Source organism: Monodon monoceros, unplaced genomic scaffold, assembly GCF_005190385.1.
Source record: "Monodon monoceros isolate NGI ecotype Baffin Bay Population unplaced genomic scaffold, NGI_Narwhal_1 Super_Scaffold_12, whole genome shotgun sequence".
In the NCBI taxonomy this organism is placed as follows: domain Eukaryota; kingdom Metazoa; phylum Chordata; class Mammalia; order Artiodactyla; family Monodontidae; genus Monodon; species Monodon monoceros.
Genome location: NW_021703768.1, coordinates 83,209,524 through 83,233,692, shown reverse-complemented (window position 1 = coordinate 83,233,692; position 24,169 = coordinate 83,209,524). Strand labels below are relative to the sequence as shown.

The 24,169-nt window shown below is 34.4% G+C and overlaps 1 protein-coding gene across 1 annotated transcript in view; it reads left to right on the top strand.

The window, feature by feature from the left end:
• SLCO6A1 (solute carrier organic anion transporter family member 6A1) overlaps nucleotides 1-24,169 on the top strand; it is a 127,410-nt gene that overhangs the window by 68,332 nt on the left and 34,909 nt on the right. Inside the window, exons 9-11 of the mRNA XM_029216806.1 lie at nucleotides 440-593; nucleotides 6,779-6,966; nucleotides 22,408-22,472. Of these exons, the coding sequence (XP_029072639.1) occupies nucleotides 440-593; nucleotides 6,779-6,966; nucleotides 22,408-22,472 (407 nt within the window). The remainder of the gene's footprint in view (nucleotides 1-439; nucleotides 594-6,778; nucleotides 6,967-22,407; nucleotides 22,473-24,169) is intronic.

Below are 24,169 nucleotides of genomic sequence, written 5' to 3'. Positions count from 1 at the left end.
ATATGATCCAAACATTCTACTCCTTAATATTTATCCAAGAGACATGGAAGCATATGACCATACAAAGACCATGTAAAGACCAGCTGCATGAAAGAAGCCAGACAAAGAAAGTGCACCTAGTGCACTATGAAATTCCAACTAATGAACAGTTTCAGAAAGTAGATCAGCAGATGCCAGGTGGTGGAGGAATTACAAAGGAGCATGAGGGAACTATTGGGGGTGATGATTATGTTTGTTAACATGATTGCAGTGATGGTCTCACAAGTGTATGCAGATTGTATGCTTTAAAAATGTACAGTTTATTGTATATCTGTTGTACCTAAATCTGTTAAAATTATTTAAATAATCATATTTCATTGATCTCATTGATATCTTTGTGTATACATTAATAAGGATAATACAGTTGTATTATAATTACATTCAATCTCTTCTTTTACAGAACAGGGAAGTTGGGAAACCTGACAGCTCCTTGCAATTCTCATTGTAAATGCTCATCTTCATTTTATTCTGCTACATGTGGAAGAAATGATATTCGATATTTTTCTCCTTGCTTTGCAGGTTGTACATATTCTAAAACATTAAAGAATCACAAGGTAATTATCTTTTTCTCTGCTTCGTCCTCTCCATTAAGAAGTGCAGCTTATAGATGATGTTTATATTTTACTCCTGCTCTCTATAAAATCCTCTCCCCCTCTTATTTTCCCTTTCTTAAAGTTTTCTTAAATTATGGCTTCATGTGATCACAATACATAGGACTTGTGAGAATTGGGAGTGAAGTAGGGACCCAGGTTTTAAAAATTCTGCGTTTCTCTCTCCCCTCTCTTTGTCTAGTCTGTGTGAGGGGAAGAGAGCAACAAAGAGGATATTTCCTGACCCATGGGCATTATATCATCTTCCTTAGCAGGCAATAAAGTACTTTATTAGTACTTTATTTATTAGTATGTACATAACAATATTCTTTTTCCTGTTACACAGATCATTTTATCACAGTATATCAGCATGCCTGACCAACTTTAGTTCCTCGTTGTCATATTTTCACTGGCCTACTATTTAACAATATATCTTCAGTTTTTAATTGAATATTAATATTAAAAAGATTATATACCCTTTGAAAATTCTTTCTTCTTAAATGTTTAAAATGATTCTTTAAAATTTTTAAATTTAAAATGGTTATTTATATGTATTATATATTTTAAAAACTATTACATGTTTTCAATGATTTATATATTTTAAAATATATTTAAAATATTTAAAATCTTTAAAATATATTACTGTGGGAAGCTTTAAATGTAATAGAAAACCAAAATGAACTCCCATATGTTAGTTACCCATCCTCAACAATTTATTAACTTATGGAAAATCTTAATTTACACTCCTGTTTAATTCCTCTCCTCCATTTTATTTTGACAAGTAAATGATTTTTTAAGTCTCATGTTGTCACCACAGAATAAAGCAGAACTGCTTGACCTTGGTGTTTTGATCCATGGGATATTCAAGAGCTAAAAGTGCCAGCCACTATATAGCTTCCACCCATCTTTCTTTTACTGGGGAATCCCTTTTAGGGATTTGTTTCTATTTCATAAAAATCTTTATAATTTCCTTTCATTTCGCTAAGGAATAATTAATAATGAATAATGAAATAATTCACAAAATAGTGACTCAAACTGTGTGATAACATTTGATGCTGAATAAAAATTGAAAGAATAAAATATTTTTGACAAAAATTAGATCTGTTACGAATTACCCAGGACAATTAGCCTTGAAAGAAATAATGGCTCTGAAGGAAAACTGACAATAGCAGAAGTTATGATTAGTACAATTTGATACAGATGAAACCAATTAATGGATAAAATATACATTAATTTCAAATGGGAAAGAACTGATGCCAGTAAAAATAATTTTAACAAAATGAAAATTAGAGAAATACCATATACAAAAAATTATTGTGTCTAAATTGTGTTAATGGAATTCCCTCTGGAAAATTTTTTTCAGTGAAACTATGTCAACTTTGAAATAATTCTGATTAAATGTTCGTATTCAAAATATAAGGGTCAAATGTATTAGAATTGAGTGCTTTTCAATTACACTTATGCAAAAGTTTACAAGAGGAGTGGTAGGAAATACTACACCTTTGAAGATTTCTAAGTTTCTATAGAAAATCACAGCTTTACCAAAACTGAAAATAGATATCTGCTCTTCATGTTGATAATATTCCAAGTGTTTTGCCTCGAGACCCACATATTCTTATCCATGCTATCAAGATCTTCAAATTTCCTTATATAGATACGAAAGAAATCTTGGGATTTTCTTCATGATCTTCTCACTGGGACTAGCTCTTTTCAGCAGCTGATATGGCTTTCAGTATAAAATAGCAGTATCAGGGATCTTCTTCCAGAGACTGCTGTAGTCCAATAGGAGCCTCATTCTACATATCTATAGAGAAGGGAAGTCAGTCTCGTCCAAAGCATTAAGGATTACAAGAAGCCAGTCTTCAGGATCTCTTCCAGTTGAAACATCCCTAGAATATTTTAACTTCATTTACTGATTTCCCACCTTTGTGCTATTTTTGTCATATATTTTATTTCTCCATATATTTTAAAGGACACACACTGTTATTGTTTTTTTGTACAGTCAGTATGCACTTATATTTACCCACTTCCTTGCATTTCCATGTTTTCATATGAGATTTTTTTTTTCCTTAAGAACCATATTTCACTCCCATTTCTGAAAAGAAAAACTGTCTTCACTTGGTATGGAATTCTGTATTGGCAGTGATGCCCACCTGCCACCCCACCCCCTGACCGTGGCCCGGCGTTTGAAAGATGTCATTATATTGTCTCTATGTCTCTGGCTGCTTAGCTGCTTTTAAGATTTTCTCTTTGTTTTTGACTTTTAGCAATTTTACTTTGATATGCCTGGATGTGGTTTTCATTATATTTATTTTGCTAGGGTTTCACAGAATATCTTTAATCCGTGGATTTATGTCTATCAGTTGGAAAATTCTCAGCTATTATTTCTCCCTCACTTTCTCCTCTTTTATTGGTTGTGGAGGAGGCACCATATATTAATTTAATATTGCTGCATAACAAATTACTACAGCCTTAGTGTCTTTAAATAATACCCATTTATTAGCTCACAGGTCATAAGTCCAGATATGGCATTGCTGGTTCCTCTGCTCAGAGTCTCACAAACTGAAATCAGGGTGTTGGCTGAAATACATTCCTTTCTGGAGGCTCTGGGAAAAAATCTACTTCCAAGGTCATTCAGATTTTGGGCCAAATTCAGTTCCATTGGGCTGTAAAAAATGAAGCCCCTATTTCCTTGGTAGCTGTCTGCTGAGGGCCAATTTTAGCTCTTAGAGGCCACTTCCATTCTTTGCCACATGACTCCTTCCATCTTCAAAGCCAGCAACAGAATCTCCCTTGTGACACATGTTTTGAATCTCTGACTTCAGGAAAAGCTCAGTTCCTTTTATATATTATCTAATTACGTGAAGTTTACCTCTGTTTCTTAAAGTCAGCTATGCCATGTAACATAACTTAGTAAAGGGATTAAAATCCACCAACTCACATCAATCTAGGGATTATGCAGGTTTATAAAATAGCAGGATGGGAATCTTAGGTGCCATCTTAGTATTCTGCCTAACAGCAGACTACAAATAGACCTTTCTACTGTATCCCATACCCTTTTGCTCTTTATTTTCCATCTCCTTTTATCTGTTCCGTTCTAACATTTATGTTTTGGTAGAATCCAAGTCCCTGGTGAAATTCCACATCATTTAAGATATTTTATCCATTTACCCTCTGTTTTCTGGAAAATATTAATCATAACTATTTGAAGTTCTTGCTATTTAGTCTACTGTCTGTAGTAGTCTACTTATATTTGTTCTTGTCCTAATTTTAAGCCAATTATTCTTGTCATTTTGCATACCTTGTAATAATATATGAAATCCTGAACATTATATATGAAAAATGTATCTTAATATACAGTTGTCTATTTCTCTCTTTATTTTGACTTCATGTATTTTAGACCCTCTAATTGTGTGCATACACATTAATAATTGTCACAGCTTCTTGATCCTTTTATCTTTACAAAATGTCCCTTTCTATCTCGGGTAATACTCTTTGTCTTGAAGTTTGTTTTATATATTAAACAGTCACTGTAAGCTTTCTTGCTGTTTTCATGGTTTATCTTACTTCTATCATTTTATTTTCCAACTGTTCATGTCTTTATGTTTAAAATGTCTCCTGTAGCCAAGGTATAATATGCTTTTGCTTTTTCCTCAATTCTGTTAATGTCTGTCTTTCAATTGGAGTTTTTAGACAACCGACATTTATTATAATTATTGATATGGTAGACTTAGATCTATCTTCTTCTTTTATTATTTGAATTGAATATATTTTACTATTTCATTTTAATATAATTTTTCCTATTTTGGTTGTATCTCTTTGGATATAACTCTACAGCTCTTCAGCCCTTCCAGAGCCTAATATCTTGTGATTCTACCATCTGTTCACTAAATTTTCTTCACATTTTCACTTTTCCCCTTAGTCATCTTAGGTTCTATGGTCTGCAATTATTTGTTGTACTGGATATCTTTTTTCTGACCTCCAGATCCACTTTTCACCTTCTCTACCCTCCTCACTGTTCCAAGAGACCAAACTATAGTATGAGAGTTCTATTATCATATATAATCTATTATCATATAGACTATGATAATAAGGAGTCTTGATAGAAAGTCAGAAAGATGGGGGGAAAAAGTGAAGTCGTTGTGTTTATTTTCTTGGTTCCCTCTCTGAGCCATGGACCGACTGCCTCCCTTGCCTGCAAGTCTTAATTTCTTTCAGGGAGGCCTTCTCCATATGACCTTCTCCTTCTGGTAACCATTCTTACCCTAGGACCCTTCAAATCTACTTTCAAAATACATGCTAGATCTGACTATCTTCATCATTTTCTCTGATACCCGGGCCCCAGTCACCAATGACTTGCATCTTACTTTAAGAGCTTTTTAACTGTTTTCTCTGCTTTTACCCTTGCTTTCACAGTTCAGTAGCCTCAATTTATCAGCTAGAGTGATCTTTTAAAAAATGTCATTTATACATCTATCCCTCTAATGGTTTCACATTCCTAAGAATAAAAACTGAAGTTCTTAATTTGCTCTTGTAATTACCTACCAGTTTCTATATAAATCCTTCCCTTATTACTCCAATTTCATTTTCTCTTAGTTTCCCTCATGTTCACTCTGATTCAAACAAATTTTTCTCCTTGCTTTTCTTTGAATTTGTCAAGCAAGCTCCAGTCCCAAGGCTTTTCAATTTCTGTTTTGTTTTTCCCACCTGGAATATACTTCTTTCAGGTAACCACATGGCTCACTCCCTTACCTTCTACAAATCTCTGCTCAAATATCACTGTATCATTGTAGCATTACCTGTTCATGCTAAACTCACCCCAATCCCTGTTTTTTTTCCTTACTTTATTTTTTCCTCCATAGTATTCATCACCATGTGCTCCATTGAAGGTTCTTTTTTTAAAAAATATTGCCTATCTCATGCTAGTAAAAAATTTCCTACATGAGGGCAGGGATTTCTATTGTATTGTTTACTATGTTTTCACAATACCTAGAATGATGTTTGGCACATAGGCATTATTAAAAAAATATGGTAGAATGAATGATTTGCTATTTAGATATTTCTATTTTCCTTTAATATATCCAGTAACCACTTAGCAGCTTCCCTAAACAACGGACATGGTTTTTGTACCATCATTTTCTGAATCACCCAGGTTCAAGCCATCTTTATTTCCTCTTATTCCTTCACTGGTAACTTAGTTTAATATTTCTACTGAATTTTTAAAATTATAATTATTATTTAATGTAGAATCTTTTCAATAGATTAACAAATTGCTAACTGGTCTCTGTATCTCCAACTCTGTTTAGTTCTTCTTAGAAAATATCACCTATTCATCTTCCTTGAGTTATCAATAATAATATAACAGCCCCAAGTTTTCATTCGTTCCCATTAGGGACTACATTATGACTTATGTTGGCTTTAGGCACTTTTGCCTTTTTAAACCCCTTCCTTCACTTAAAAAAAGAAAGAAAGAGAGAGAGAGAGAGAGAGAGAGAGAGAGAGAGAGATTTAATGTACAACTGCTTTGGCATAAAGACAGATATGATCCAGTCTGGATGCATTATAATATATTCATTATTATGATATTTATTTTTTCTCTGATTTTAAAAGACACTAAAATTAAAACCTTTTTTTTTTGGTTCTGAAAGTATTGTGGGTCCTAGGTACACTGTGCCTACTCTGCCTAATAGATAACAGCCCTGTCATCATCACATACAAAATAAAGTCTTGCCTTTGCAGCATAGTTCTAAAACTGTCTACGATTGGGTAATTCTCCATATTTCAAATCCCAGCTAAAATTCCACTTTATTCATTACTTTGTCCTTAATCTATATCTCTCTCCAACAATTATTTGTACAATTAACTGTAAATATTTTTAGTGAAATTTCTTAAATTAATGGAATTTTTCCTAAGTAACTATAATTATATATACACGTACACAATTCTTTGTTAGGTAAAATACCTTGATCTTATTTATCATTAGTGGTTCATTTGTAAGTTATGAATGGCAGATTTAATATAAGGATATTTACTAATAAAACTGCCTAGTCTCCCTGTAGTTATTGATTTAATTTTTATTTTACAATTATAAGAGTTTTTGTCTTATGACTATATTTCTAAAAGATTGTTTCCTGTCTTCATTTTCATAGACATATTACAATTGTTCTTGCATTAAAGAAGGATTAACAACCTCAGATAATCAAGGTGACTTTATTGACGCTAGACATGGGACATGTGATTCAAAGTGCTATAAATTACCTTTGTTCATTGCTTTTATCTTTTCTACAATTGTATTTTCTGCTTTTGCTGGTATACCAAACATCCTGACCATCCTTCGGTGTGTATATGTTATTCATAATCATTATTCATTTAATACATATGAAAGACAAGTTTAGGAAGGTTTTAGAATATTGTAGTAAATGATTTATGCTTTTGTTTCAAGGTAGCAACTGGTAGAGGGGAAAATTGTTATATTTTCAAAATTCATGTATATGCTTAATTCTCTATTTTAACTAATTTATTTGCATAAAGTATGTATATAGATAACACATTTAGTTTAACTTAAAACTAAATTTATTTACTTAATTTAACACACCTGGAAAATTCATAAATATAGGAAAAATCTTAATTATAACACATGTGATTACAATGTTGATTCATTGGTTATAGATATTTATTGACTATTTACTTCTATATTAGCCAGTTTGACTATGAGAAGACATCAGTGTCATCAACAAAGGAACATAATAACTTCTAGAATTTTGGAATTTTAATACATAAGTTTATTACTATTCTAAATTAAACCAACATTTGTTATTCATTTGTTCTTCCTGAATATATGAAATATATTTAACGTTTGTTTTTACCATAGTAGCAGAATAATTGGTCATTATTTTCAGATTATTTTTTTCAAAAGACTAACATAAACCTTTAGGTCATGAGGAGCAATTTGTTGTACCCTAGGAAAACAGACTAAAAAACATGAATAAATATATGCAAAAGAAATCTGAGTTGGGCACATATGGTCTCTGACTTCAATGAACTTGAAGTTTAGATGGGAGACAAAACTTTAACATATCAATACAGTGAAGCAGGTTTTTACTTATTCACCTAGATCTGGCACTGAAACTACAAAAACTAATAAAATATGGACCTTGCCTTCAAGCTGCTTAGAGTTTACTAGGGGGAGAAAAACACATAAAAAGGAGTGCAGGGAGGGCTTCCCTGGTGGCGCAGTGGTTGAGAGTCCGCCTGCCGATGCAGGGGACACGGGTTCGTGCCCCGGTCCGGGAAAATCCCACATGCCGTGGAATGGCTAGGCCCGTGAGCCATGGCCACTGAGCCTGCGCGTCCGGAGCCTGTGCTCCGCAACGGGAGAGGCCACAACAGTGAGAGGCCAGCGTACCGCAAAAAAAAAAAGAGTGCAGGGAGTTCTTAGAAATGCCATGATTAAAGCTTGTACAGATTGACCTGGGAACAAAGTGGAGAAAATGGTCATTTTTATCTAGGATGATTTGGAAATGCTTATAGACAGTGTGGCACTTGAACTTGAGTTGTGAAGATAAGTGATTTCTCACAATGCAAGCAAACTGGGGGCAAGTTCTTAACAGGAAAAATTAGTAGGAAAAGTAGAGGCAAAAATGTGTGAAATATCTTGGCAAGGAGTTTGTTATGACAAGAGTAGCATGATTGTAAATTGGACAGGGAGATTTGAGCTTGGTAAGGGCCTGGTCATGGGAAGCCTTCTTTGCCATGTTAACGTGAATGATGTTATCCTATTTGCATCTAGAAGCCATTGAAAAGAGTAAACCTCAGAAGTAAAAGTTATGAAATATGTGCTTTAGATAGATTAGTTTGAAGATAGTGTGGATGATGAAGCTGATAGGAGAAAACAAGAAACAAAGGAAGGTACTTAGGAGACCAGTTTAGAATTTATCTCTATTTAGAGATAGAGAGAATAGAACATAATAGAGAAATATTTAGTTTGGATAAAAGGGCAAGGTTATTAATTTGATGTTCCTGGTATAAAATGTGGAAAAATCTAGAATTATGTCCAGTTGTCCAGTCTGGGGAACTAAATGAATTATAATGTATTAACTGAGACAAATTCAAAGAGAAGAGAAAGCTCAGATTGAACATAATCAGTACAATGTTGAGCATGCCTTATTTAAAGTTCGTGTGAAACTTCTGAGCAAATATTCTCAGCAGTGAGATGAGAAAGATGATAGTAATACTCCAGAAGTCTAGTTCTGAATCTTCTCATGTCTCCTGGTAACTGTAGAGAGCAATAAGTAGAATAAAATATAACATGCATGCAGACACACATAAACACACATGCACACATATGCTGTTGTTTCAGTACAATTATGAGATCAACAAAAAATGACAGAGTTGTAATTGCATATAAATATTGCCAAAATTGAAGTAGAACAAGGAACCAGCTTGTAGATTCATAAAGATGTTACAAAGAATAACAGGGAATGTGGAGAGGGTCTCAGGATTGACAGATCTCAAATATCTCCAGCATATATTTCTGCTCAGGAAGAGAGGATGGTACCTTAAGATGGAAGTTCTGGGAGTAGGACCAAGGTAGATAAGTCAAAGCAGAGTATTTTTGGAAAGAATGGGAAAAAAGTTTTGCAAAATGCCTAGGGGGTCCAGACATAGCAGATCTAAAAAAGTGCCAGCAAAATACCACCTACAAGTGAATACATAACTTTGGAAAACAATAAATATGAAGAGATCTCGAAAGCCCAGATCTGGCAGTACAAGTTCTTTTGAAGCAGGCCAGGTTTGCAGAAGCAGAGAAGGTATAACCACACATAGGGACTATATTTAACTACTCTATATAAACAGAGAAGATAACTCTTCAGTTTTGAAGCTTGGAAAGCTGGTGCATGTTCCATTCCCATAACTTTCTGCCTCTAGTTTAAGAAAACCCATCTCATTCAAAATGATTAAGTAGAAAAGGAAAAGCTTCTGCCTACATACCAAATAATTATAGTGAGAGAAATGAAAATTATTAAGCATTATTTAACAAAGGACAGTGAAAACTCACTAGAACAATGTTACCATGAATCAGATAAAAATATAAATGTAACTATATGTAAGTTTAAGTTAAAAAAATTAAACAATCTTGGCCACAAAACAAGAGAAAAATAGCTAGATGAAGGAGGCTATGGAATGAAAACTGACAGAACTCAGGAAAGAAACAAATGGGAAAAAATTTATAGATGAAGACTAAATTATAAAGCACACAAGGAAGAAAAGACAACATAGAAAGCATGTATGTGGCATAGAAGGGGGAGAATGGAGAATATAAAATAAAAGTAAGAAAAAGTATTAGAGAAAATAGGCAAATATAGAAGATAGGAAAAGGAGATCCAAAATGCACATAATTGCAGTCCCCAAAGAAGAAAACCAAAAAAATACATATTTAAATCTATAGTTAAAGTTTACTGAAATAATAAGTAATGATAAATAATGAATAATTAAATAAAATAATATTTGAATCTATATATTGTAATGGCACATCAAGTGTCTAGGGAAATTGATCCAGAGCAATCAACACTGAGATGTACTGTGGTAAAATTCTTGGATTTAAAGATGCAGAAATAATCCTTTTGTCATCTAAAAGAAAAAAGGAAAAACAAAAGTTTGGCATCAGGTTTCTCAACAGCAGCATTCACCTCCAGAAGGCTGGAGAAACACTTAAAAGATCCTCAAGGAAGGAAAACATGAGCTCATTATTTCATCATCAACAAACTGCCCTACAGTTATAAACAGTTTGGATATTGAAGTACCCGGGATATGTTGATATCAGATACTCCTTAAGAACTGACAGCAAGGCAAATTGTAACCAACCAAGATATGATTGGGGAAATTTTGATAAAAGGTCTGGCGAGGGACTTCCCTGGTGGTACAGTGGTTAAGAATCTGCCTTGCAATGAAGGGGATGTGGGTTTGATCCCTGGTTGGGGAACTAAGATCCCACATTCCATGGAGCAACTAATCCCACGTGCCGCAACTACCGAGCCTGTGCGCCACAACTAGAGAGAAGCCTGCACACCGCAACGAAGAGCCCACACGCCACAACAAAAGATCCTGTGTGCCTCAACGAAGATCCCGTGTGCTGCAACTAAGACCCCGCGTGCTGCAACTAAGACCCAACGCAGCCAAATAAATAAATATTTTAAAAAAAGAAGGTCTGGTGGCAAGCATCAAGTATGTTAAACTACTTAGATTTAACTACCTATATTTAGCTAATATATTTAACTAAGTGCAATTAATTTATGCTAGAACTAAGGCAAATACTAAGCTAAGCATAAGGGTGGCAAAATAGAATGAAATGTAATATGCTTTGATAAAGTAGAAATTGTACAACTAACAAAAATGGGAGAAGTAAACAGGGTAGAGATCAAAAGAAGGATAAACTTGATGGCTGCCTAATAGATAATAAATGGAGAGTCAAGGAATATTATTTTTATAGACATTTTATTGAAGCATAATATATTTTCAGAAGAGTGCACAAATTGCAAATGTAAATTGATGGATTTTAACAAAGCGAAGACACCTATGTAACCAGAGTCCAGCCCAAGAAACGGATAATACAAGTATTCCAAAAGCCCCTCCTCCACCTCCCTTCTTGTCTAAACCCTTAATGCCTAAAGACTACCACTCTCCTGACTTCTGCAGTGAATAGGCTAATTTGTTCTGTGTTTGAACTTTATGCATACACAGGAGAATACAGCACATAGTCATTTGTGTCTGCATTTCGTTACTCAACAACGTGCTTTTAAGAGTCATTCATATGGTTGTATATAACAGAAATTCATTTTCATTGCTCTATAGCAGTACTATCCAATCAGATTTTGTAAAATGATGGAAATGTTCTGTATCTCTGATATCCAATATCGCCTCTAGCCACATGTGCCTATTGTGCATTTGAAATGTGGTCAGTGTGAATGAGGCACTGAACTCTTAATTTTATTTAGTTTTAATTGACATAAATTTAAGTAAGCACACATGGGTAATAGTTAACCATATTGTACAACATAGTTTTATAGTAGTCCATTGTGTGAATATACTAAAATTTATTCATTCTGTAGTTAATGTTGTTTCCACTTTAGGGCTAATATGCTGTTTCTATGAACATTCTTTTACTTGTTTTCTGGAAAACATATGAATACATTTCTATTGAGTACACATATAAACAGCAGAATTGCTGAGTCATATGTATGTTAAGCTTTTTAATAAATTTTTAAAGTATTTGCACTAGTTCATTCTTCTAGCAGTCTATTGTTAATTGTTCTTAAACTCAAGCAATTTTGATAGGTGTATAAGTGTTGATATTTCATTGTAATTTTAATTTCCCTATTCAGAGGATTAATATTATTGAGCATGTTTTCCTTTATTCATTAGCCATAGGAATGTGCAATTTTGTCAAATGTCTTTTCTGTTCTTTTGTCTATTTTTACATTGGGTTGTCTGTCTTTTTTATTATTGATTTGCAGAATTTCTTTATATACTCCAAATGTGGGAGTCATTTGACATATATATTCATGACAAATATCTTCAACTCTATGACTTGCCTTTTCACTCTGATAATGGCATCTTTTGAGTGAAATAAATTTTTAATTTTAATGTCCTGTTTAAGAAATCTTTGCCTGATCAAAGTCATGTGGATATTTCTTATGTTATTTTAATAAGAGATTATAAAATCAATAATTCAACTGGGAATGATATTTTTTGTATAAAGTTGGGACCCAGGTTCATCATTTTTGGATGGATACTAATTGACTCACCACCGTTTATTTAAAGGCTGTCTTTTCCCCACAGACATGCACCAGCAGACTCTATATATGTGGTTCTATTTCTGCACTCTGTTCTGTTCCATTGGTCTATTTGAGCATCCCGGTACCAACATTACAGTCTTAATTGCTGTGTATTTTTTGTGAATATTTACATCAGTCTTTGTTGTAAGTCCATCTTTGAGATTATCTTGGCAATTCTCGGCCCTTTGTATTTCTAGGTGATTAAAATCACCTAGTTAATGTCCATAAAAAAACATGCTGAGATTTGGATTGGAATGTCTTTGAATCAATTTGGGAGCATTGCTATACTTACCACACTGAGTCTCTTGATCAATCAATGAAGTATGATTCCTTCAGTTATTTAAATCTTCATTTATTTCTCCAATAACGTTTCATAATTTTCTTTTTCAGAGTTGAGGTCTTAAACCTCCTTCATTAGATTCATTCCTAGGTAACTGATGTTTTTGATATTTAGTATAGCATAGTATAAAATAGTTGTTTATTTCCGGTATGAAGGAAATGCAATTCATTCTTATTGCTTTGACCTTGTATTCTGTGACTGTGTTCATATTAATTTCTAATAGTTAGTTGGTAGATTAAAGGCTTTATTTGGCGTCTGAGAATTCCAATTCAGGAGACACTGATCTGAGCAAGAGTTGAAAATGTGTTCCTAGGAGGAGATAAAAGACAGGGGTTTATAAAGGCAAAAAACCCAACAAGGTTGCAAAAGTTGTTTCAAAAGAATTATAGTTGGTACTGGCAAGCCAAAGCTATTCTTATCTTTACGTGATTCGTAGCAAAAGGCTACCACTAGAGGGAGGGAAAAGTTCGTTACTGTGACAGGTTGCAGGTTTTCTTGTAGAGTCCTTGGAATATTTGTGGTTTGGCCCAATTCAAAAGTTCATGGTTCCAGCTGGTGAGGATGTGCATAAGCCCTGCTTCCTTAATGGCCTTCCAGCTCCATTTTAAAGAGCTCTCTTAGCAATACTGACTACATGCTGAAGTTCCTTTTTCCACAGTACATAATCACAATCTGCAAATAATGATTTTTACTTCTTCTTCTCCAACGCTTTTCTCTTGCACTGATTAAGATACCCTGTACAATGTTGAATAGAAGTAGTGATGGTATACTTGTTTTTTATGCCCATCAAGATGAAGGTTTTTGGTATTTTATTGTTAGATATAAAATTTGCTGTAAATTTACCCTTAAGTGTGATATTGGTACCATCTATCAGGATAAGCCAGTTTGTTTCTATTTCTAGTTCACTGAAACATTTTTTAATTAATAAATTTTAAAATTTATCAAATGCATTTGATGCATCTATTGAGATGATTGCAATATGATACCTCTACTTTATTCTAGGAATAAATTGGATTTAGTCAGTTGCTTGATTCAATTTGCTGATACTTTGTTTAGAATTTTTGCATCTATATTCATGAATAAGGTTGCCTTATAATTTTCCCTTATTAATGTGCTTGTTAGGTTTTGGCATCAGTGTTACTCTGGTTTCATAAAATAAGTTGAGAAATATTTCCTCTTCCCTTAATATATGGACTAATTTATGGAGGTATGGTATTATTATTATTATTATTTTTTTTTTTTCTCTTTCTTTCTCCCTTGCGGTACGTGCGCCTCTCACTGCCATGGCCTCTCCCATTGCGGAGCACAGGCTCCGGACACGCAGGCTCAGCGGTCATGGCTCACGGGCCCAGCCGCTCCGCGGCATGTGGGATCTTTCCGGACCAGGGCACAAACCCGCGTCCCCTGCATCGGCAGGCGGACTCTCAACCACTGCGCCACCAGGGAAGCCCTGGTATTATTTTTTAATTAAGTCTTCGGAAGAACTCACTTGTCATGTACCTGGCCTAGAATTTCTTTGTGAGAATGTTTTAAATTAAAAATTGAATGTGTGTGTGTGTGTGTGACTAACAAGTCTTTCTGCTTTTATCTTTATAATTTCTATCATTTTACTTCTATGTTTTTAGTATTTTTATTTTATTCACCTATATCTTCTGTCTATTGGTATATATGCCTTTTCTATCCAAGTATAAATTTAGCTGCATCCCAGAAGTCTTGATATATATTTTTACTCATACTTTCAATTCAAATATGCCTTTCAATGTATTTTTCATTTAAACCATGTGTTATTTAGAAGTGTACAGTTGGTGCAAGGTTGGTTCCTTCTGATGGCTATGAAGGCAGGGTCTGTTCCAGATATCCATGGCTTGTAGATGGCTATCTTTTCCTGAGTCTTCACATTATCTTCACTCTGTGAATGTCTATGTCCATATTTTCTCTTCTTATAATGACACCAGTTATATTGGATTAGGGCCTACCCAACTGACCTCATTTTAACTTAATTACCTCTGTAAAACCCTGTATCCAATATGATGGCATTCCAAAGTACTGGGAGTTAGGATTTTTGGCATATAAATTTTGGAGGGAACAGAAATCAGTCCATAACAGTAACAAAGCATCCCAAGTTTAATCACTTAACAACAACAATTTATCCTTATCTTTCATGGTTCTGCGAGTTGACTGGGCTCAACAGGGTAGTTCTTGCTTAAGGTTTCTCTTGAGCTTGTGGTCAGATGGCACATAACATTTGAGTTACCTGATAGCATGACTGGGTTAGATTTCCTAGATGGCTGACAATTTAGGCTAAATTTTCCTAGGAGCCTAGGTGGAGCTGTTGATTGGTCATAGAAGCTTCTTTATGTAACTTAAACGTCTGCTAACAAAGTACAAGAATTCCAAAAGGGAACATCCCAGGTTTTAGTGTTCTAAGAGACCCAGGCATAAGGTACAAGGCATAAACTGCAAGGCTTCATTAGACCTAGGCTGAAAGTTCAAGAATGTCACTCTTCTGCATTCTATTTGTCAAAAAAGTCATGTTTCAAAAAGAGGGTGATTAGATTCCATCTCTTGATGTCAGGAGCAACAAGCATGTATTGGGGGAAAAGAGGAATCAATGATAGCCATGTTGAGTGATTATCTACCACAGTATCTTTCATTGGTTTTGGAAAATACTTAACTATTCTTTCTTCAAATATTGCTTCTGCTCCATTCCTTATCTACTCACCTTTTGGATATCAGTTACACATATTGTAAACCTTTCACTATATCCATGTATCTTTTATTCATTTTTTACTTTCTGTTTTCATTTGTTTTTATGCTCTGTGCTTCAGACTAAAGTTTTTTCACTGATCTCTAATGTATTAATAATATTTCCACCTGCTTTTCCAGTTACCTGTACTCTAGTTTACTAATTCTACCATCCCCTGTGTCTAATTAGTTGTTAAATTCACCTATGAGTTCGTTATAATTAGTGTACTTTTCTGTTATAGAATTTTATTTCTTTTTAATAGATTCTAGTTCTCTGATAATATTCTCTATATTGTCATCTGTTTTCTTGGACATATTAATCCTCTAAATTTAAAATGTCTGTCAGATATCTAGTATCTGAATATTCTGTAGTACTATTTAAATTTCATTTTTTTCTCTTGACTCTCTTATAACTCCTATAATTATTTTTAATCATGTGAGATTTTGTGTACCAAAAATAATAGAGACTCTGAACATTAATAACTCCAAAAATATTTTACAATAGCTTTATTAAGGAAGGTAGAATAGGAACAGTTCCCTGTAAACCAAGCAGGAATTTAGCTGATTTAAGGATAGGTTTAAGTTTTTTAAAGACCTTATCAATTTTCAGATTGTCCTTTATCCTAGAGTATTGTCTTTCAAGAGGTCCTGATTGAAAGGTATGTTGAACATAGGATCCTTCACTTTTGGTGACATTTGAACTCCAGTATTTATCTACCCAGTCACAGTAAAACTTCCTAGAGCAATATTATTAGTTCTTTTTACATTGCATTAGAAATAATAGGACTTCCCTGGTGGCAGAGTGGTTAAGAATCCGCCTGCCAATGCAGGGGACACGGGTTCGAGCCCTGGTCTGGGAAGATCCCACATGCCGCAGAGCAACTAAGCCCGTGAGCCACAACTACTGAGGCCCCGTGCCACAACTACTGAAGCCCATGTGCCTAGAACCCGTGTTTCGCAACAAGAGAAGCCACCGCAATGAGAAGCCTGTGCACCACAACAAAGAGTAGCCCCCACTCTCTGCAGCTAGAGAAAGCCCACACGCAGCAACGAAGACCAAATGCAGCCAAAAATAAATTTATAAAAAAAGAAATAATAGCCAGTACATTTAGCTAACTATTTGGTAAGGTAACAGCATATAAAAAATAGCAGATATATTGAGCTATACACACACACACTCACACACAAACAAATTCAGTTAAAAAAATTTAACGTATATTAACTGAAAAATGAAAACAAAATAAGGTCTGTAGTCTGGTTAACAGCAGCAAGCCAATGTCAGTTTCCTGGTTTTAATATTATATTACAGTTCTATAAGATTTCACCATTTAGGGATACTGGGTGAGGGTACACATGATGCTTTGTACTATTTTTACAACTACCTGTGAGTTTCAAAATAAATAATAATTTCAAAATAAAAATAGTTTCAAAATAAAATGAAATACACTTGAATGTCACAAAAACTGACTTGAACAACTTGAAAAGATATATCTCATATTATTGAATAGGAAGACCTAACACCACCAATGGATCGGTTCTCCTTAAGTTAATTCATAATTTTAATGTGATAATGAAAGTACTAGTGGAATTATTGAACTATAAAACCTGATTCTAAAGTTTTTATGGAAAAATAAGAGTAGCTTGGAAATCTGAAACAAAGAAGCACAGTAACTGAGGCTTAGCCTCATAAGCTAAAATGCACCATAAAGTCTCAACACTGAAGCAATATAATATTGACTTATGAATAGACTGACATTAAGTCTAGAAATAGATCTCAACTCATATAGGAATTTAATATAATGCAAGTAAAATTCTAAATAAGTGCATCAAAAATGGACTTTTAAGAAAGTGGTTTGGGTATAATGGGGATAGACTTTGGGGAAAAAATTATATCCAGAGCCCATATGATACAACAGGAAAAACTCAAATGGGACAAAGAGTTAAATGTAAAAAAAATTAAATAATACAAGTGGTAAAAAAAATCAGCTAATTTCATTATTATTATTATTTTAGATGTTGGGGGTAGGAGTTTAGTAATTTATTTATTTATTTTTGCTGTGTTGGGTCTTTGTCTCTGTGCGAGGGTTTTCTCTAGTTGTGGCAAGCGGGGGCCACTCTTCATCGCAGTGCGCGGGCCTCTGACTATCGCGGCCTCTCTTGTTGCGGAGCACAGGCTCCAGATATGCAGGCTCAGTAGTTGTGGCTCACGGGCCTAGTTGCTCCGTGGCATGTGGGATCCTCCCAGATCAGGGCTCGAACCTGTGTCCCCTGCATTAGCAGGCAGATTCTCAACCACTGCACCACCAGGGAAGCCCTCATTATTATTTTTGAAAGGTGAAGGTATTTGTTACTATGACTAAAAATCTGGAAGTCATAAGGGAAAGACTGATAAATTTTAGTCCATAAAATTAAAAATAATAAGCAAAGTCAAAAGCCAAGGAACAATGAATTTATGCAACTCATATTCTATAAAAGATTGATTCCTCTAATAAGTAAAGCTCTCCTAAGATTAACATCCCAATAGAAAAGTGGAAAAGCATCAAAGAAAACAAAATACAAATATGAAAGGATGTTCAGCCATATCTACAGTAAAGGTCATAGAATTTAAAATTTTTATGTGATAGTATTTCTTATGTACCTAGGTGACAGGAATAAAACATTGATAATAGATCTGTTTATGTGGCTGTATAGAAAAAAGTACTTTCATATATTGCTTGAAAGAGCACAAAATGGTGCAACTCTGATGAAAAGAGTATCTTTAATACTTCAAAAAATTGCAGATATGTTTACCCTTTATGCTAGCACTTGTACTTGAAATCCTTTTTGCAGATATCCTGCAAAAAATATATTTACATCCATAAGGCTATCTATATTACATACAACCACATATTGTGTATGTACTATATACATGAAACAACAAACACTGGGAAAAAACTAAGTGTGAAAGAGCAACAGACAGGTTGAGTAGATGATTTCATTTTTGCAGAATGTAATATAATGAAAGTGAAAACAGATAGGGAGGGGCTCTATGTTCATATAGGAGGGGATCTTAAGAATATATTGTAACATGAAAAAATCAGGTACAGAACAGTCAATATATGGGGTTCACCAAAAAGTTCATTCAGGTTTTTCCATGAGATGTTACAGAAAACCTGAACAAACTTTCTGGCCAACCCAATAGTTTGCTACTTCCTCTGAAGAAATGAGAGTATAGAGGTATGCATTTATAATCATTTGTATTTTCATAAAGAAACACTGTGAAGGTATAAACAAGAAAGTGATGAAAATGATAACCTAAAGGGATGGGATAGGAATGAGAGCAGATGAGAGCAGGGGTATAAGTAAGCGTGTCTCTCCAGCATGTGCTCTTTGTATAGCTTTCCAAAATATAATCAAACTTCAAATTCAACAGAGTTTAATTTTTTAAAAAGTACAATAAAAGTCAAAACCAAATACATCAATTGTGAAATCATTATCAAGTGCTAATGTCATGGAAGTGGTGTGGGATGGAATAGCATTGCAGGCCAATGCTCCTACAAAGGATAGCTAGAAAAGCTGGGTTAAATTAAAAATCATATATGTAAAGGCACAAAGTGGCAGAGGACTAGAGGGATTAAAATTCCAGAGAGAGCAGAAGCTTTTAGAGATGAAATAGGGATCTAAAGCTGTCCCTGACATTCTTGTCAATTCTTGATGAGGGGTAGATGCTGACAACATGGACTAGGTCTAGGTAGAGTGTCACACTAGGGGGCAAGCAAACTGACATAGTTTCTGGTGACCAAATGGGGCCAGGAATGACACCATTCTTTTTCCTCTGGAGAATTCTGATGAAATCTGAAGCTGTGTGAGGCTTAAGTCTAAACAGAAAAGTATCAATATCATGATTTGTCAGTTCTCGCTCCATCAAGGTGATTATTAAGAAAAATTAGTTCTTCATTTCTTTCCCTTCCATCCCTCATTATTTAATTAATTAATTATTATTATTATTATTATTTTATTTCTTGTGGCACATGGGCTCTAGAGTGCAGGCTCAGTAGTTGTGGCGCACAGGCCCAGCCGCTCTGCAGCATGTGGGATCCTCCCGGACCAGGGATCAAACAGTGCCCCCTGCATTGGCAGGCAGATTCTTAACCACTGCGCCACCAGGGAAGTCCCCATCCATCATTATTTTAATATGTGTATGTATTCTCACCTGTGATAGTTACCATGGATTTAAACAAGAAGGTGGATGAGCACTTTAAGGGAAAAAGGTGAAATAAAAGAGGAACAGAAGTGACCAGATTCCTGCTTTTCTGATGGACTTTGGAGGGTGGCACGATAGGAAAAATAAAAAGAAAGTAGTTTCACTAATAAGTTTTCAATTGTAATATTAAAACATACTGCAAAAAAAAATGTAGAAGAATGCCAAGAGAGAATTATGGGACAATCTAAACTAAATCTCCTCTCTGGGGATTCAGAGAGGGTGTCCTTAAGGAAATCACATTTAAGCTAAGTCCTAAAAGATGGGGGATGAGAATTTCACACAGTGGGAACAATGTATGCAAAGACTCTGACTCTGAGTGCAAGAAATAGCTATATAAGAGTGTTGTATGATAGAATGTCGTAAACAAAGAAGGTGGTAAAGGCAAAAGTTGTGAGGTGGCATGCAATGAGACTGATGAGCCATTGAAGGTTCCTAGTGGGTTAGTGAAATAATCAGAATTTTACCTTAAAAAAATCACTGCGGCTCTATGCAGGGATAAAAATGGTTGTTGGCAGATAAGTTAGGAAATTGTTTTATTTTCTTCAGGCAAAAAATACACGCTTGGAATAGGCCAGTAGAATTAGAGATGAAGAAAATCAGAGAGATATATAAAAAAAGTTATTTATAAAAATCACAGTATTTTATTATTGATTGTGGTGAATGAGGAAAAGAATACTCTTTCAAGCATGCCTCTTTCCAGGTTTTGGGCTTGAAAACAGCATGGGTGATGATTCCATTTCTTGTGAGAGGGAGCACCAGGGGAAGAGCAACTTTTGTGTGTGATAGGAACTTAAGTCTAGAATTCAAGAAAGATATGGACTGAAAATATATATTTAGAAGTCATAAGAGATATTGGTAGCTGTCTTTTACATCTTGGAAGAGTACTAACCAATATTTTGTTTATTCCATGAAATTCTTAAACCATACCATCATAGCCTTACTCCCTAGACAAAATACCAAAAAAAATCACTTTATTCTTAAAACATAGTAATGTTTTTCACTAAAAAATTGTGTTTTATGCATATTATTTCTTGTTTTGCTGTTCATTTAACTGATTTTGGAAAATTATGGGAATCATTCATCTTTTCTTTTTTTTTGTATATCAGAAATAAAGTTATAATCAAACTGAAGATACATAAATATTTGTTAATAATTATGAGTTATTGTTAGCTCTTTATATACTTCAGAGAACACCATTATTATACTACATATAAAAAAACTGCTTATGCTAAATGAAGCAGAATACTAAATTTTAGTTAGGCATATGACCCACATTTCTATTTTATACCAAAAACTTTATCCTAAAGTGTGGTTCTAAAATGTGACACTTTACTTCCTTTATATGTCTTTAATGAATCTGCTCATAATAAAAGTTAAATTATGTTTCATTTAGAAACATCACTATCTTTTAAGAATTGGTAAATATGTTTTCATTTCCTAGTAGTAAATATTTGAGGAAAGAACATATATTTTTACCAGGTTGATACAGGTGGAATTATCTCACTTTTTACAAAATAGTCATAAAGTACTGAACATATGCTACATTTTAATAAATTGAGTCATTTTGGATGACAATATTGTCATACTTGTTTATTATTCAAGTTCCAGAACAATGAAATAAAGGATAAGCATAGGATTTATTTAAAATATCCATTTAAAATGTAGCTTTTATTTCTTTACTTTCTAAAATGTTCAAGGGTTGATTTTTTTTGTTGTATTTTAGTTTATTTTCCAAAATACTAATATGTGATTTTTATACATTATTTTTCTTTTTAAAACAAATACTTGACCAATACAAAATACAGAGATCTTCATTCTTCATATTTGAGAAAGTTATTTCTTATTTATTTTAACTTTTGAATAGTGAGGGTAAAAGTCAGAGGTCCAACCGAAAAGAGATGGCACCCTCAAATTAGGACAATTCAAGTAAGGTTGAATAATGTGGCTATTTAAAATGTGGGCAGGGTATAAGGAATCCCAAAGTATAGTGTAGTACTTCAGGTCTGTTACCACCCAACACCCAAAGGGAAACAAGGGTAAGAAGAAGAGAGACCTGTAGAGGGTACTGCTTTGCCTAGTGACCCAGTCAACTTGGGTAACTGCAGAGAGGGAGCCTGGGAATGAAGACCTGAACTTCACCTTCCTTTCTCACTCTGGAGCACCCTATTGGCATAACCCAATCAGTAGCCAGAGGCAAGAGAGCCCATTGATGTAGTCCATTACCTAAATGGAGAGCAAGGTAGAGAAAGGTAGAGAGTAAGTTTCACAGGGACAAAAGGAAGAAATCTGAAACAGTGGATGTGCACCACAGAATGAAGAATGAGAAGTATGAAAGGTAGTGCTAAATTTTTTTCAGCCAAGGCTGGGGCAGAGAGTTTGGGCCATAAATGATTCCTCCTAGTGAAGCACAAGTAGCTTTAGAATTGGTTGGCAGGGGGCAGAATATGGAAACATGGGAAGAGTTGCAGTTAATTCACCCAGATTGAACTCTGTTAACTGGCCAAAGATCCTTAGTCTAATGGATGCACAGGGAAAAAAATTACCCCTGAACCTAGCAAACATTCTTTACAGCTAATAATAATGATTTTTCATGATATCATTGCTATTTGCTTGCAGGATTGTATCCGACAAACAACGTTCTCTGGCCATGGGTGTGACCTTTGTGATTTTGAGAATATTTGGTATGGACTTTTGGCAATCTATTATTACATTGAATTGAATGGTTTCTTTTTTGATTTATACATGTGTCAACATGTATATTTAGAATTTCAAATGAATAATTATGATAAACTGACACAAAACAAGTGAATGGGGGAGCTGCTTTACAGAATTTAGGAGACAATACTTAGTGTAAAAAAGATAATACTTGGGGCTTCCCTGGTGGCGCAGTGGTTGAGAGTCCGCCTGCCGATGCAGGGGACACGGGTTCGTGCCCCGTTCTGGGAAGATCCCACATGCCGCGGAGCGGCTAAGCCCGTAAGCCATGGCCGCTGAGCCTGCGCGTCCGGAGGCTGTGCTCCGCAACGGGCGAGACCACAACAGTGAGAGGCCCGCATACCGAAAAAAAAAAAAAAAAAAAAGATAATACTGTAAAGCCTATCCTGTCATATAAAATATGCATTAATATTATATTCAGTTAGAAGAGAATCTTTTTGATCAGAAGTATATTCTTCAAGCTTACACAAGTGGTTTGGTAAGCTGAAACAAAGCACATATAAGCATAGAAACTATATTTTACATTGCTTGCATGTTTGAGAAGTCATTAACCTAGACTAGTGCTTTAAAAATTTCTCATTACCAAAGACAGTGAATCTGATGTTTTAAAAGATTTATATCCAAAGAACAAATTGGTTTTGCTGAGGGTGATGCACTGTGTACTTCAGGCTTTCTTATGCAAAAAATAGCTTTCAAATCCACATTATGACTATATTAGGAGCTCTGATTCAAGAAGTTGATTAAAATTATTGGTGGGGTAAGGAAACAAGATTAGACTGGATTGAAGACTGAAAGCCATATGATAAATGGAGTCAAGAAAGTAGAAAAATTTAAGTGTGGCTCTAATGGGGATCAGAGAAATTGTTCTATAGCTAGATCAATATGCAGGGTTTAAATTAGGTTTTTTAATTGAGAAAAATTAGAGCATATTTTTATGGTCAAAAGTGATCCAGTGGATAAGGATGGATTCTTAGTGGAGGAGGGAGCATAAGAAACAGCAAGTGCACAGTTTCCTACCTCAGAAAGGAAGCCAGTGAGGCTGAGGCATTTTTGAATGGGAGAGGGTGGAATAAGGTGATGATATTTTAGATACAACTGTCTCTAGATCTTTCAGGGTTTTGCCATCAGAGAATTTAAGCAGAGGGTAGATATTATCTGATTTACATTTAAAAGATAACTCTGCTGCTGGAGGGAGAAATATTTATCAAGATTTATCAAATATTTATCAAGATAAATGTGGAGGAAAAGAAAAAGGAGGCTTTTGCTGAAGTCTAAGTCAGAGTTATATTAAATTGGATTCTGGGGGTTGTAATGAAAAAGAGAAATCAACTTATCCAAGGTGTATTTGGAGTTAGTGTTACAGTGGTTTATCATGGATTAGAAAAAATATGGTGGGAAATAGAAAAAAATGAGTAGTAGGCCTAGGTTTTTCACTTTGAACAATTATAAACAGAGTACCAGCACTCACTGAGACTGGGAAATCTGGTGATGGGCAGTGGGCAGGAATCAAAAAGTCATGAGGCATGAGCACTCCGATAATTTCTTAAGGAAGATGGTCAATCATTAGATATGTTAGTTCTGAAAACCCAGTTCTAATGCCTTTGGAGTGGCATTTATTTATTTATTTATTTATTTATTTATTTATTTATTTATTTATTTATTT